This window comes from Artibeus jamaicensis, unplaced genomic scaffold (assembly GCF_021234435.1).
Source record: "Artibeus jamaicensis isolate MK-2021 breed Jamaican fruit bat unplaced genomic scaffold, CSHL_Jam_final contig_518, whole genome shotgun sequence".
Taxonomy (NCBI): domain Eukaryota; kingdom Metazoa; phylum Chordata; class Mammalia; order Chiroptera; family Phyllostomidae; genus Artibeus; species Artibeus jamaicensis.
In genome coordinates this window covers 2,649,443-2,661,943 of record NW_026521870.1, presented here as the reverse complement: position 1 = coordinate 2,661,943, position 12,501 = coordinate 2,649,443, and the positions used below count along the sequence as shown (strand labels likewise).

The 12,501-nt window shown below is 32.6% G+C and overlaps 1 protein-coding gene across 5 annotated transcripts in view; it reads right to left on the bottom strand.

The window, feature by feature from the left end:
* The window catches only part of PHTF2 (putative homeodomain transcription factor 2), a 142,628-nt gene that overhangs the window by 48,355 nt on the left and 81,772 nt on the right, over nucleotides 1–12,501 (bottom strand). For 2 of the 5 annotated variants that reach the window (XM_037162220.2, XM_037162223.2), the window contains exons 3-5: nucleotides 9,605–9,661; nucleotides 2,745–2,814; nucleotides 1,945–2,103 (exon numbers count right to left, since the gene is read on the bottom strand). In XM_037162220.2, coding sequence (XP_037018115.2) covers nucleotides 1,945–2,103; nucleotides 2,745–2,814; nucleotides 9,605–9,661 — 286 coding nt within the window. Of the gene's footprint in view, nucleotides 1–1,944; nucleotides 2,104–2,744; nucleotides 2,815–9,604; nucleotides 9,662–12,501 lie in introns of those variants that run through there. The other 3 variants (XM_053668928.1, XM_037162221.2, XM_037162222.2) reach the window with 2 other exon arrangements.

Sequence of the window (12,501 nt, the reverse complement as noted above, 5' to 3'; positions counted from 1 at the left end):
GGGGGGGGAAGCACAGAATGTTTGAGAAACAGCAGGAAAGAGTTAATTTAGTCTGGTTAAAATTGGGGAGAGGCACAAGAGACTCACTAACAAACTTGCCTTATATTTTGAAATCAGTGATAACTAGGGAACAATTGAGACCTTAAGCAGCTGGTTTGGATTTGTAATATAAAAGGTAAATGGACGGAAGAAGGTAGAAGATATAAGATCTCTTGGCACTAATCTGGAAAGATGCGATATAAGCAAAAAGTAGGATGGAACTGAGAATATGAAGTTGAGATACTTAAAAGGCATGTAACTGATGTAAAAACAAAACAAAACAAAACAAAATCAAACCTATACAGAATTACATAAAACCAACTCTAACTGCACATGATTCTGTCTTTTGGGAGGTAAGGGTTGGATAGAAAATACCCTACTTTTATACACACAGATATGGAGGCACAGGTGTTTCTAAAGGTACTAGCAGACTGCTGAGGGTCATTAGGGTCATAGCAGGACTTTGTCACTGGCTGTGAAACTTGAAGCAATTAAGTCACTTCTTTAAGTTTTTCTAGAATGTTCAGCATTCAACTTATGAACACACAGTGTTACACTTCAGTTCTGAACTGACAAATACCTTTTCATGCCTGTTCTAACCTGTGTTCTCTATTTAACTTAGGAAAGCCAGTCAGTAAATTTTAGACGTAATATTTCATTAACTTTTAGTTATACTGGAAACTAGAAAGTGACAATTAAAAAACAATGCACAGTGGTTACAATCAATGGTACTGATTATGATTCTCGTAAGAAACTTCACTTTCTGACTGCTTCCGAATAAAGTTTGCTCCTTTTGCTAAGCTACAAAGCACTAGAAGATAATTATACTTAGTTAGCTCTTTGAAATATTTTTGGGAGCAAAGGAAACAAGAAAGTAACAATAAAAATACATTTAGAAGAACTACCATATAATGTAATGGTATTACTTAGCAAGAAAAAAGGTCAAGTTTGTGAAAGCAGTTATAAATAGCACGAAAAATTTTGGAAATGATATTATACTTAATTGCAGGCATTCTAAAAATTTATAATAAAATAATTCAAAATATTAAAAATACTTCAGAAACTATATGTTCACTTCAGCATCAATTATAAAAGCAAAAGACAGCAAAAAGCTTAAATGTCCAATATTGATCTAGGATAGGATATTTTCTAATAATTTAAAATTATATTCATAAAGACTCTGATACTTGGTATGACACAAGGTTAAAAAATAAAATTGCTTACAAAGAATAATCTCAACTATATAAAAATATTAAAAAGTAAACTGAAAGGCAAGAGTATAGGTAGTCTTTTTCTTCAGTCTACATTTTCCAAATTTTCTTCAGGGAATGTGTCATTTCTTTAATTAGAAACACACACACACTCTCTCTCTGACAACAAAATGCCAAAATCTTCATAGTTCACTCCCTTTTATGTATATAAGATATACCTTGGCTCAAAAGAAACAACTTTACCTAAACAAAAACCTGTACTTTAAAATTTATTTTCATTTACTTAAAAGAAATTCTCTTTTTCTTAGAGTTAGTTAATAAAACATGTTTATTGTTTTAATCCGGGCTGAGGGAGGAAAAATGAACTTGTATAAAGAAAAGGACTGGTGTGGTATGTATATAGGGGAGGAGATACATTTTGAAGAGACTTTCTAATCTTTTTAAAATCCTCTCAATTTGTATTTTTTTCTAGCCATGCACAGATTCAAATTTTCACAAAATTATACTGAAAAATAACTGCTTTGTTTTCTCAAACATTGTTAATGTCAGTGTGTCTTATTAAATGAAATATTACAATAAATATTTATCTTCATACTCAGTAGTTCTACATATTTTTATAAAAGCCTTGGTAACCCTAAAAAATAATAACCTGAAAGATAAAAGCAGAATACATTTCTATCATTTAGTTTTGTACCTTGAAGAAGATAAAGGACAAGAAGCCAGAAAAAGATGACTTTAGATGTTACTTGTAACCACCACCGGAAGAAAAAGGGAAAAAATACAACTCGAACAATTCCTTTTCTAGTCAGAGAAGTCCAAGGACTTTCAGGTTTTGCCTTAGCAAATGCAGAGCCTGAGAAGAGTAAAATAAAATGACTGAGTACATTTATTAGATTTTTGTTTCCTTAGAGAAAAAAATTTCAACATTTTAAGAAAAATAAAACATGTATAATTTTATTTTGTACTATGCTATGAATGAGAAATGTGGCACTTTGGGTAGCAGACACTTTAAAAAACATTCTGCATGCTGTCATATTAACTCAGGTACTTTGAAAAAAAATTTAACTGAAATAACAGCAGAATTTCTCCCACATATTTTATAAACATAAGACAACATTCAAATGCCAGTTCAAGTTAGGAATTTTAAATTATCACAATAACACATTAAACTAATATAATATTGTATGTCAATTATAATTTTAAAAATAAGTCTTAAAAAATGTTACTGCTTTCATTTTTATAACCAAGTCTTATAGTTTGCTAAGCAAACAGAAGCTGCTTTTCTTTTGTACTTATTTATTGGAATGATCTTTAGTGGGAAGAAAGACTAGTCAATGGTATTTAAATGCTTCCATTCTGTTTTTAAAACTATTCCTGTTTCATTTAGGCTCACATTACTTTTATTTCTACAAACATATATCTAACCCATTTTGAATTCTGTTTCTTCAAGGTCAATTTCTAATTGCATTAAGCATTTATTTATCCAGGGCTCACCTCTTACAAGATCAACATCTATGAGGTCTGGTTTCACATGCGCTGTTTTCTTTGGTTTATTCCTTAAACCCTATAACATATTAAAAGTAATATTGGTGAGAGTGTCGATCTTAAAAGTACTCATCACAAAAAAAGGTTTTGTGTTAACTATGTATGGGGACAAATGTTAACTACACTTACTGTGGTGATCAATTCTCAGTATATACAAATATCAAATTATTATGTTGTATACCTGAAACTAATGTTATGTCTATACCTTAATAAATAAAGTATTAAAATTACATATATATGTCCATATACATATCCAGAAGAACAGAGAAGAATCATCCAAAGATTTCAATTAAAAAATTTAATATAATGGACAAAAATGTAATACATTATATATTTGTTATAAATGGAACATAAGTGTAGTATCATAATAAATTTTATTACTTTCCAAAAAATTTAGGGATGTATATAATACATGGTGCTTATTACTAAAAGTAAAATTCTAAAACAAAGACTACTACTACCAATTAATTTGTTATGTACAGCCTGAGAAGGTCCAGGAAACTGCATTGGCCCCCAGATTTACATAGGAGAGCATTGAGGATGGCTGGGGTGACAGTGACTCTGAAGGGCTCTCAAGGTGTGATGCTGGGGGCAATGCTGCAGAAAGCAGTGGACCACAGAGCAGTGGACCACAGAGGACAGTGATGCAGACTTCCAAGCAGATGCCAGCAGGTATGAAGTGGTATTGGCTGAGACCCACAGAGAATGATGCATATCTCAGGCTTGCCACTATGTTCACATGCGTAACCAGACCAAAACGTCACCTAATCACAGCAGGAAATGCAGTTTAAATTAGTTAAAAAACTTGGGATTACTAAACACCAAGATTAAGTTTCTGCCATCAATATACAGAAAAGGGTAGATTATAAAAATTATTGAAAAAAAACACTACAAAAATAAATTACACTTTATGACTTAAGTCTAGGATGTTAAAAATCGAAGACTTTAAGCTAAACTCTTCAGGAGCCAAGTGCTAAGAGATGACGGTGTTAGATGATATTTATTATTCATTCAATACACCAAGTAACTGTTCAGAGCTTTGTTTAGTCCTAATCTAAGTAATTAACAATGACCACTTAAAGTAAAAATTTGATTAAATAGTGTTTCCATGTAATGCAAAGCAGAGAGCATCTGAGCTCAGAATTAACTGAGATGTTTAAACCAAAAATGTTCCCTAAATCAAGATGCAATTAAACTTTGAACCCCTGCAAATAAATAGTCTGTCCGACCGACCGAAGTTACAACCAACCCAGAGATACAAAGACACAAAAACAAGAGAAGGGTCAGGGTTGAAGATATGTCCATGGTAATTTTATACACAGTTGGTCTTCATATTCACAGATTCCACATTTGCAAATTCACCTACTCAATAAAATTTATTTGAATCCCAAAAGCAACACTTGCTGTGCTTTTACAGTCCTTTGCAAACATAAGCAGAGTGACTGTGGTGAAAAATGAGTCACCCAACATGCACATTCCCAGCTGAGGTCAAACAAGGCAATGCCCTGCCTTCTTGTTTCAGATCTCAATATTGTAATTAAGTGTCCTTTTTACAGTCTACTCAGTGCTATATATAGATTCTGCATTTTTCTGGTGCTTCTTGTTGGTAATTTTTTTTTGTTTAAAAAGGCTCCCTAGCATACTACGAACTGTTGTCTAGTGCTTTTTAAGTGCAAAAAGGCTGTGGTGCCTCTAAGAAAATGTGTTATAGATAAGATCTGTTTAGGCATAGTTACGAGGCGGGACCCCAAAAACACGGAATTGTTTTCTGAAGGGCAGGCGGACCCCTTGTAGTACAGGTTTCCGCTGCTAGGTCAGTGTTCTAGGAACCCATCTGTATCTACCAACAACACGCAGTGTACCTACCAACTGGTGTTATGAGAGGCTGCATTCAACTTCAGTGAATTTTTCTGTGAAGACTCTTTCAACACTGTTTGTCCATTTCATGATGGGGGATTTATGAATGTAAATGCCCACATCATGCTGAGTGTTCAGCAGTTTTTGACCCAAAACATCATAACCCCATGCCCAACCCTCCTTATTCACCCAATCTCACCCTGAGTGAATTTTTTTGTTTCCCTGGGTGAAAAAAAGTCCTCAAACGGAAATGTTTTGCTAATGTGGAAGGAGGTGAAACAAAAAATTGCAGAAGCACTAAAAAGCATCAAAATCAACAAGTTCAAAAACTGCTTTTGAACAGTGGAAAAAAATCTCAATAGGTGTATTGCATCAAATGGAGAGTATTTTGAGGGCAACTGAAGTTTAAACATATAAGAATAAATACACAATTTTTAATAAATAAATTCTGTGTTTTTTGGAGTTCCCCCTTATATACCATTTTGACCATGAGTTCAATGTTAATAAAACCAATAATACATATTGAATAAGGGGTTTTTCAACAGAAACACACTTAAATAAGGTTATGTACTGATGACTTGAAGAAAGAGTTGTGAGTAGAAGCTTGCAGGAACTTAAGTCTGTATTTCCTGTAAGTGCAATGTTCAGTATTTGCTAAACAGTTTTTCAGTGTCTTTATAGAAAATAATCACTGTGAATGAGAATCAGTTGTACCTGTATTTCATTTCCCATTTTAATGTCATGATAGAGTGGTGAGAGACTATAAGTCATTCCTGATAATTTGCAAATTGGGAAGGCAATTCTAATAATACATACATTTAACAAAATTTCATGAATACAGCTCTATTTAGATTTGGTATGACGTTTATTATGAGATTTTAACTTTTATTAGTGCCAACACATTTGAAAACAGTAACATTTTAATTTACTCGTTTTTCATACATTCTTTTAAAAATAGTTTGAAAATAACCTTATAGACAATGTTTTACCACAAATGTAAAATTAAATTTACTGTTGTATACCTAAAATTTTTATCAATATTGTTTTAAGAACTTAAAGTCCTTACAAGAGGAATAACATATTATCTTGTCTTATGCAATTATGTTGTTTTTCACCATGTTCATTCTACTTGAACTTTTTATATGTGTTACTTCTCTGTTTTATATTTCATTAAAGCATTTATTTTGAGTTACATTATAAAGTTACAATGTAATTACTAGTTTTGATAAAATGTCTCCTTCAAGGTAGCCTATCAGAGTATTTCATTGATTTAAAAAAAAGAAGAAAAACTACACTGATTAGTTTTCTAATATTAATTATTTTATTCATTAAAAGATACTACCACCAAGATATGAGCATTCATAAAATCTGATTTTAATTAAGTATATACTTTAAGTTGGAAAATTTTAAATTGGTTTATAATAAACTAGATCCATATAAAATAGCACAGCTTTCAGTACTAAATATAATTATGGACCCTCAACATTTTTATAGACTTTTGGTGGTGAGCATGCCATAGTGTATATAGATATTAAATTATGCTACACACTTGAATCTTACGTAATGTTATTAACTAATGTTGTTACCTCAATAAAAAGAAAATATAACAAAAGAATTTAGGTGAACAAACAAAAAATGAAAACTATTAGTTTAAAAAAAACTTAAAAAACTTACTAATTTAAATAGAAGTAGAAACAATCAAGTACTACTAGTACAATTAATCTCCAAGAATTCAAATAATATATTCTTTACTGAATATATATTTAAATTCCTGTAGTTAATTCCTAAAGTGCAATGACACAAATAGTATGAAGTTTTTCATTTAAAAATATTATAAGTCCACAGATAATATTGAGCCAAAAAGCTTAAAAGGGCTGTTTAAATTTAGAAAATACTTTGGTTCAATGACCCAGACTTCCATGCATGGACCTACTGTAACACTTAGACGCCATTAGAGAATAAAACCATCAGTTTCGCTTTCTGGAAATCCTGTTCTGCTCCCCAATCCCACTTTTTCTCTGTAATGACTTTAGACAGCCTAGTTCTTTTTGTTGAAGCCTTAAAACTGTATTAGGTGCTAAGCCAAGAGGAAATTCCACATTTAATTTTAAATTTGGGTCAAGGTGATCAGAAAAATAAAAGCTTTCAGTTTTAACTTTTTAAATGCTTAAGAAAAAATAGTTAGCAACTAACAAAGATTTAACACTTTAGTGATATAAACTGGTGGCTTTTAATTTAAAAAGATAAACATTTCTAAGAAATATAATTTCATGGCTTTCGTTGATTTCTTTAGTTGTTGCTCACTGCTTGATACATGAGCAAATTGATAGGATAACATAGACGAAGTCAATACATTCGAAACAGCATTCTCTATGGCACAGGTACAGTTTTTATTTTTTTAATTAATTAGTTAACATTAATACACCAGTTATGCACTTGTCCACCTTTCTTAGAATAAATACAAAATTATTTTACATTATAAAGAATATGCCTCCACTAGAATGTTTAGTAAGAATGGATTACTGTTTAAATTCTTTAGTTACAATTACAAAGTATTATCTTTAAAGGCAGACGTATTTCAGAAACAAGTTACAGGTCTTAGCTTTCCCTAAATTCATCCTGTCAGCATACCAAGAAACTACTAATATAATTCTTTTTTATACCCTAACCTTTATGTAGGCTTTAATATAGTTCTTTTAAAAATGAGAAAATTACTAGGATCGGGGTCCAGCACAGAGAGCACCTTTTCCTGAAAACAGGGTGTGGCCAGAGAAGAGGCTGCCCCTCACCTCCCGTCACACAGGGCGCGCTCTGGGGAATGTGGTGCTAGAGAGACCACTGCGGACGACCTGCTGCTGCTGGGTTGGGGTTTCCTAGCTGGCAGAGCAGCTCCCTCACTGCAATGCTTTGAAAGTCAGCCCTTGACACAAGAGCTTGAAATAAATAAATAAAATAAAAATGAAGAAATCACATAACTAATATAGTAATTTGTGATGAGTGGCTTACAACTAAAAAATTGTATACATACACACATACATATATTTCAGATGTTTTTAAGTTTCATAAAACATCCAAATGTGCCAAGTGGTAACACAACCTCTCAAAATACTTAATATTCCCTGTCCAACAAGATAAAGATTGTCAAAAAGAATAAGAGATTTTAAGGCTTCTTACTAGACTTCTCTGCTGCCTTTTATTTGCTTGACTATTCCAACTCTAGACTATTTCAGCTCACCAGACTGCTGTCTCATGAATCTCCTACTTCTCTTTCCTCCTTAATTTATATCTCCTCTTCCTTACATACCCATTAAATATTGATGTTTCCCAATATCCCGTTCTCAGTTTTCTTCTTTCATCATTAAATGTAAATCCACCCACTCCTATAGCTGCATCAACATAATGTGTAGAATACAGAACACATACATATGCACTTTAAGTTCTGAGGACTCCTAAGTCTGTTACCCACATACCTGGAGATTTCTAAAACAGAATTCTTTATCTGCTCCTTTTCTAGTATTTGCCATCACACTTAGTAAAGTTGTAAAAATATAAATTTAATCAGGTAATCTTTTCTCTTTAAAATCTTTGTTTCCCCATTGTTTTCCAAATTATTTCTAGACTCTTGGGTAAGGCAGTCAAGCTCCTTCATACTGTGACTTAGATTTGCATTTCTAATTTCCCTCCTCTATCAATCCTCTCACCACTCAAGCTCCTTGAGGAGTCATGTTCCTTCTTTCCCTTATATTTTCACATGGTCTTCACTGTGTCTGGAATGATTTATTCATTCTCCCTAGTGTCTCTCAAACTTAGCTCATGAATCACTTCCTTTGTGAAATATTTCTAACCTCTGCAAGGCTGCTCCCCCTAGAGCTCCCCCAAAGAGACCCACACATCCTTCTCTTAACTGGATGAGTCTCATCTGTAATTACGTATCTCATCTATAAAACTAAAATCTATTTCACTATTTTGTTTTTATGATTTAATTCTATATTCAACACGTATAAGATAGTTACTAAAACATTGTTAACTGTATTAATTCCTCATGAAAATAGTTTAAAATTAAAATTAAGAAATGACAAAGAATCTTGCTCTTTATTATAGATGACTAAGTTTTCTAAACACAGAAATTCTGGGGGACAGATTTTTAAGGTAACTAGAGACATTGGTTTTCAATCTAATGTAAACCTTTCTGTACAAAATAGAAACTGTCAAGCAACTTGAGTAACATTCTCTGGGCCCAGATTAAATTTAGCTCGTGCAGGACCACACTGATTAGTATTACCTATGCAAATGAAAAATATAAATCTTATTACCAAGGAAGAGTGCTTGCTGAGAAACAATAAATTTAGTTAAAAAATAATTTTCATGCTAGCAAGGTAGCCTGAGAACATCTTAGCCTAAGTGGTTACATGTTCAAGAAGAAACTACCTACTACAAAAGCATTTTAATTAATGCTTAATTTTCCTAAATTCTTTTTTCAGATGACCAGATTTTCAGCAGTTCTACTTGCATACAACTCATTCTGTTAGTAGCACGAAAAAACAGATCTCAATTAAGAAGAGCGGCATTTGCACAGGATCATTCAGGAGCGCAAAGTCCTGAAACACTTACCAGTTTAATAAACTGTACAGAGCAATGACAGCATCAAAAGTGAGGAAATGCAAACTAGAAGTATAAGGTGACAAGTGAAAGTGGAAAAGAGCTGACAAAAATAATCATTAAACATTAAATTTTAAAAGAGCAGAAATAAGCTAAAAAGCGAAGAAAAGAAAATCAAAGGCAAAGACACAGAACTATGCCATCATAAAACAGTTTACCTTCTTTATTCAAGTTTGGATAAAATTATATTAATTTATACCTTAAAAGTATATGTGAATATACTGCATAAAATATAGTTAATAATCAATTTACAGAACTGTTTCAGAATATACACAATGAAATATACATATTACCTTGATTTCTCTTTGTTCAACAGATTTTTCCCATATTTGTTGATCATATGCTCCAATCTATGAAAATAAATAAAAGATATCTATATTAAATAACTGTGAGTGCCCATCCTAAGGTACAACTGCTTTCATTACAAGAAACTCAGCATTCATTCAACACAAATTAGCTTCAGCTCTGTCCCAGATTTCTATGATTAATACTGTACTGCAGTGGCTCTCAAAGTATGGTTTCAGGACCAGCAGTTTTAGCATCATCTGAGAACTTGTTAGAAATAAAAAATCCCCTTTCTAGAAACACAATCTTCCAAAACTGAATCAAGAAGAAACAAAATTTGAATAGACTGATACAACTAATGAAATTAAAGCAGTAATAAAAACACTCCCAAGACAGAAATTCTGGACCAGATGGTTTCATAGATAAATTTTACCAAACATTCAATGAAGAACTAACACCCACCCTTCTCAAAAATTTCAAAAAAATTCAAGAGGAGTGAAAACTCCAAATCTCATTTTACAAGGCCAGGATTACCATAATCGCAAAACCAGATAAATACACTATAAAGAAAAAAAATCATAGGCCAATATCCCGGATGAAGATAGATACAAAAATCCTCAACAAAATATTAGCAAACGGGATCCATCAATACATTAAAAAGATCATACAACATAATCAAGTGGGATTCATTCCTGGGATACCAGATTGTTATAATATCTGCAAATCAATTAAATTGATACACCAGATAAACAAAATAAAGAATAAAAATCATGATCTTATCAATAGACGCAGCAAAAGCATTTCAGAAAATCCAGACCCACTTATAATAAGAACTCTCAGCAAGTAGGAATAGAGAGAACATACCTCAATGTAATAAATGTCATATATGACAGACCCACAGCCGACATCATACTCAATGGGGAAAAACTAAAAGCATTTCCCTTAAGATCAGAAACAAGGTTGGAACATCTACTTTCACCATGTTTATTCAATATATTGTACTACTGAAAGTATTAGCTTCAGCAATCGGACAGGAAAATAAAACAAAGACATATAAATTGGAAAGGAAGAAGTAAAACTGTCATTATTTGCAGACATGATAATGTGTATAGAGAACCCTAAAGATTCCAATAACAACTACTAAAACTGATAAATTAATGCAGTAATGTGGCAGGATACAAAATTAATATTCAGGAAATGACTGCATTTTTATACACCATTACACACCAAAAATGAACTATCAGAAAACAACCCCATTGGCAATTGCATTAAAAAAAAAAAACTAGAAATAAATTTAACCAAGGAGTAAAATGACCTGTACTCACAAAATTGTAAGACTTGAAGAAAGAATCCAAGAAGATACTAACAAATAGGAGTGTATACCATGTCCATGGCTAGGAAGAATTAACATCATTAAAATGTCCATATTTCCCAAAGAAATCTATAGATTCAATACAATTCCTATAAATATACCAATGGCATATTTCACAGAACTGGAACAAGTAATTCAAAAATTTGTATGCAAAAAACAAAAGACCCCAAATAGCAAAAGAAGTCTTGAAAAAGAAGAACAAAGTGGAAGGTATCATACTACTTGATATTAAATAATGTTCAAGGCCACAGTAATCAAAACAGCAAGGTACTGGCATAAAAATAAGATCAATAGAACAAAGCAGAGAGCCCAGAAATAAACCCATGCCTAGATGATCAATTAATTTAAGACAAAGGCAAAACCATACAATGAGGTAAAGACAGTCTATTCAATAAATGTTGTTGGGTAAACTGGACAGATACATGCAAAAATACAAAACTAGACTACTTCCTTATACCACATTCGAGAATGAACTCAAAATGGATTAAAGACTTAAGTGTAAGCCCTGAAGCCACAAAACTCCTAGAAAAAAAATAGGAAGTAAATTATTTGGCATCCGTCTTAGAAATATTTTTTGGGGTAAAGGCAACTAAAGCAAAAATACACAAATTGGACTACATCAGACTAAAAAGCTTTGACAGCAAAGAAAACCAACAACAAATAAAAGAAACCTACTAAATGGGGGAAGATATTTGCAAATGATAATCCAATAAGGGGAGAATATCCAAAATACTGTATTTTGCCATGTATGATGTGCTCCCATGCATAATGTGCACCCACAGTTTTGGGGAACATTATACATGGAATTATTATGCCCATTATTATACCCATGTAATCATTATACCCATGTATAATGCGCATCTTTATTTTCCTCTAAAAAACTTGGGCAAAAAAGTGTGCATTATACACAGAAAAATATGGTATATGAAAACTCATAAAATTTAATATAAAAAATCAAACAATCCAAATAAAAAATGGGCAGAAGACATGAATAGACGCTTCTCCAAAGAAGACATACAGATTGCCATAAACATGAAAACTTGCTCAACATCACCAATAATCAGAGAAATGCAAATCAAAACCACAATGAGATACCATCTTACACCTGTCAGAATGGCTCTCACAATAAATCAACAAACAACAAGAGTTAGCAAGGATGTGGTGAAAGAGAACTCCAGTGTACTGCTGGTGGGGACACAGATTGGTACAACCACTATGGAAAAGAGTGTGAAGGTTCCTCAAAAAAATTAAAATGGGCCCCAACTGGTGTGGCTCAGTGGATTGAGCTCTGGCCTGCGAACCAAAGGGTCACTGGTTCGGTTCCTGGTTGGGGCACATGCCTGGGTTTCAGGCCGGGTCTCCAGTGCCGGGGTGCACGAGAGGCAACCACACATTGATGTGCCTTTCCCTCTCTTTCTCCCTTCCTTCCCCTCTGTCTGGAGATAAATAAATAAAATCTGAAAAAAATAAAAAGACAATATGAATACCTTTAAAAATAATTAAAAATGGAATTGCCTTATGACCCACTGATTC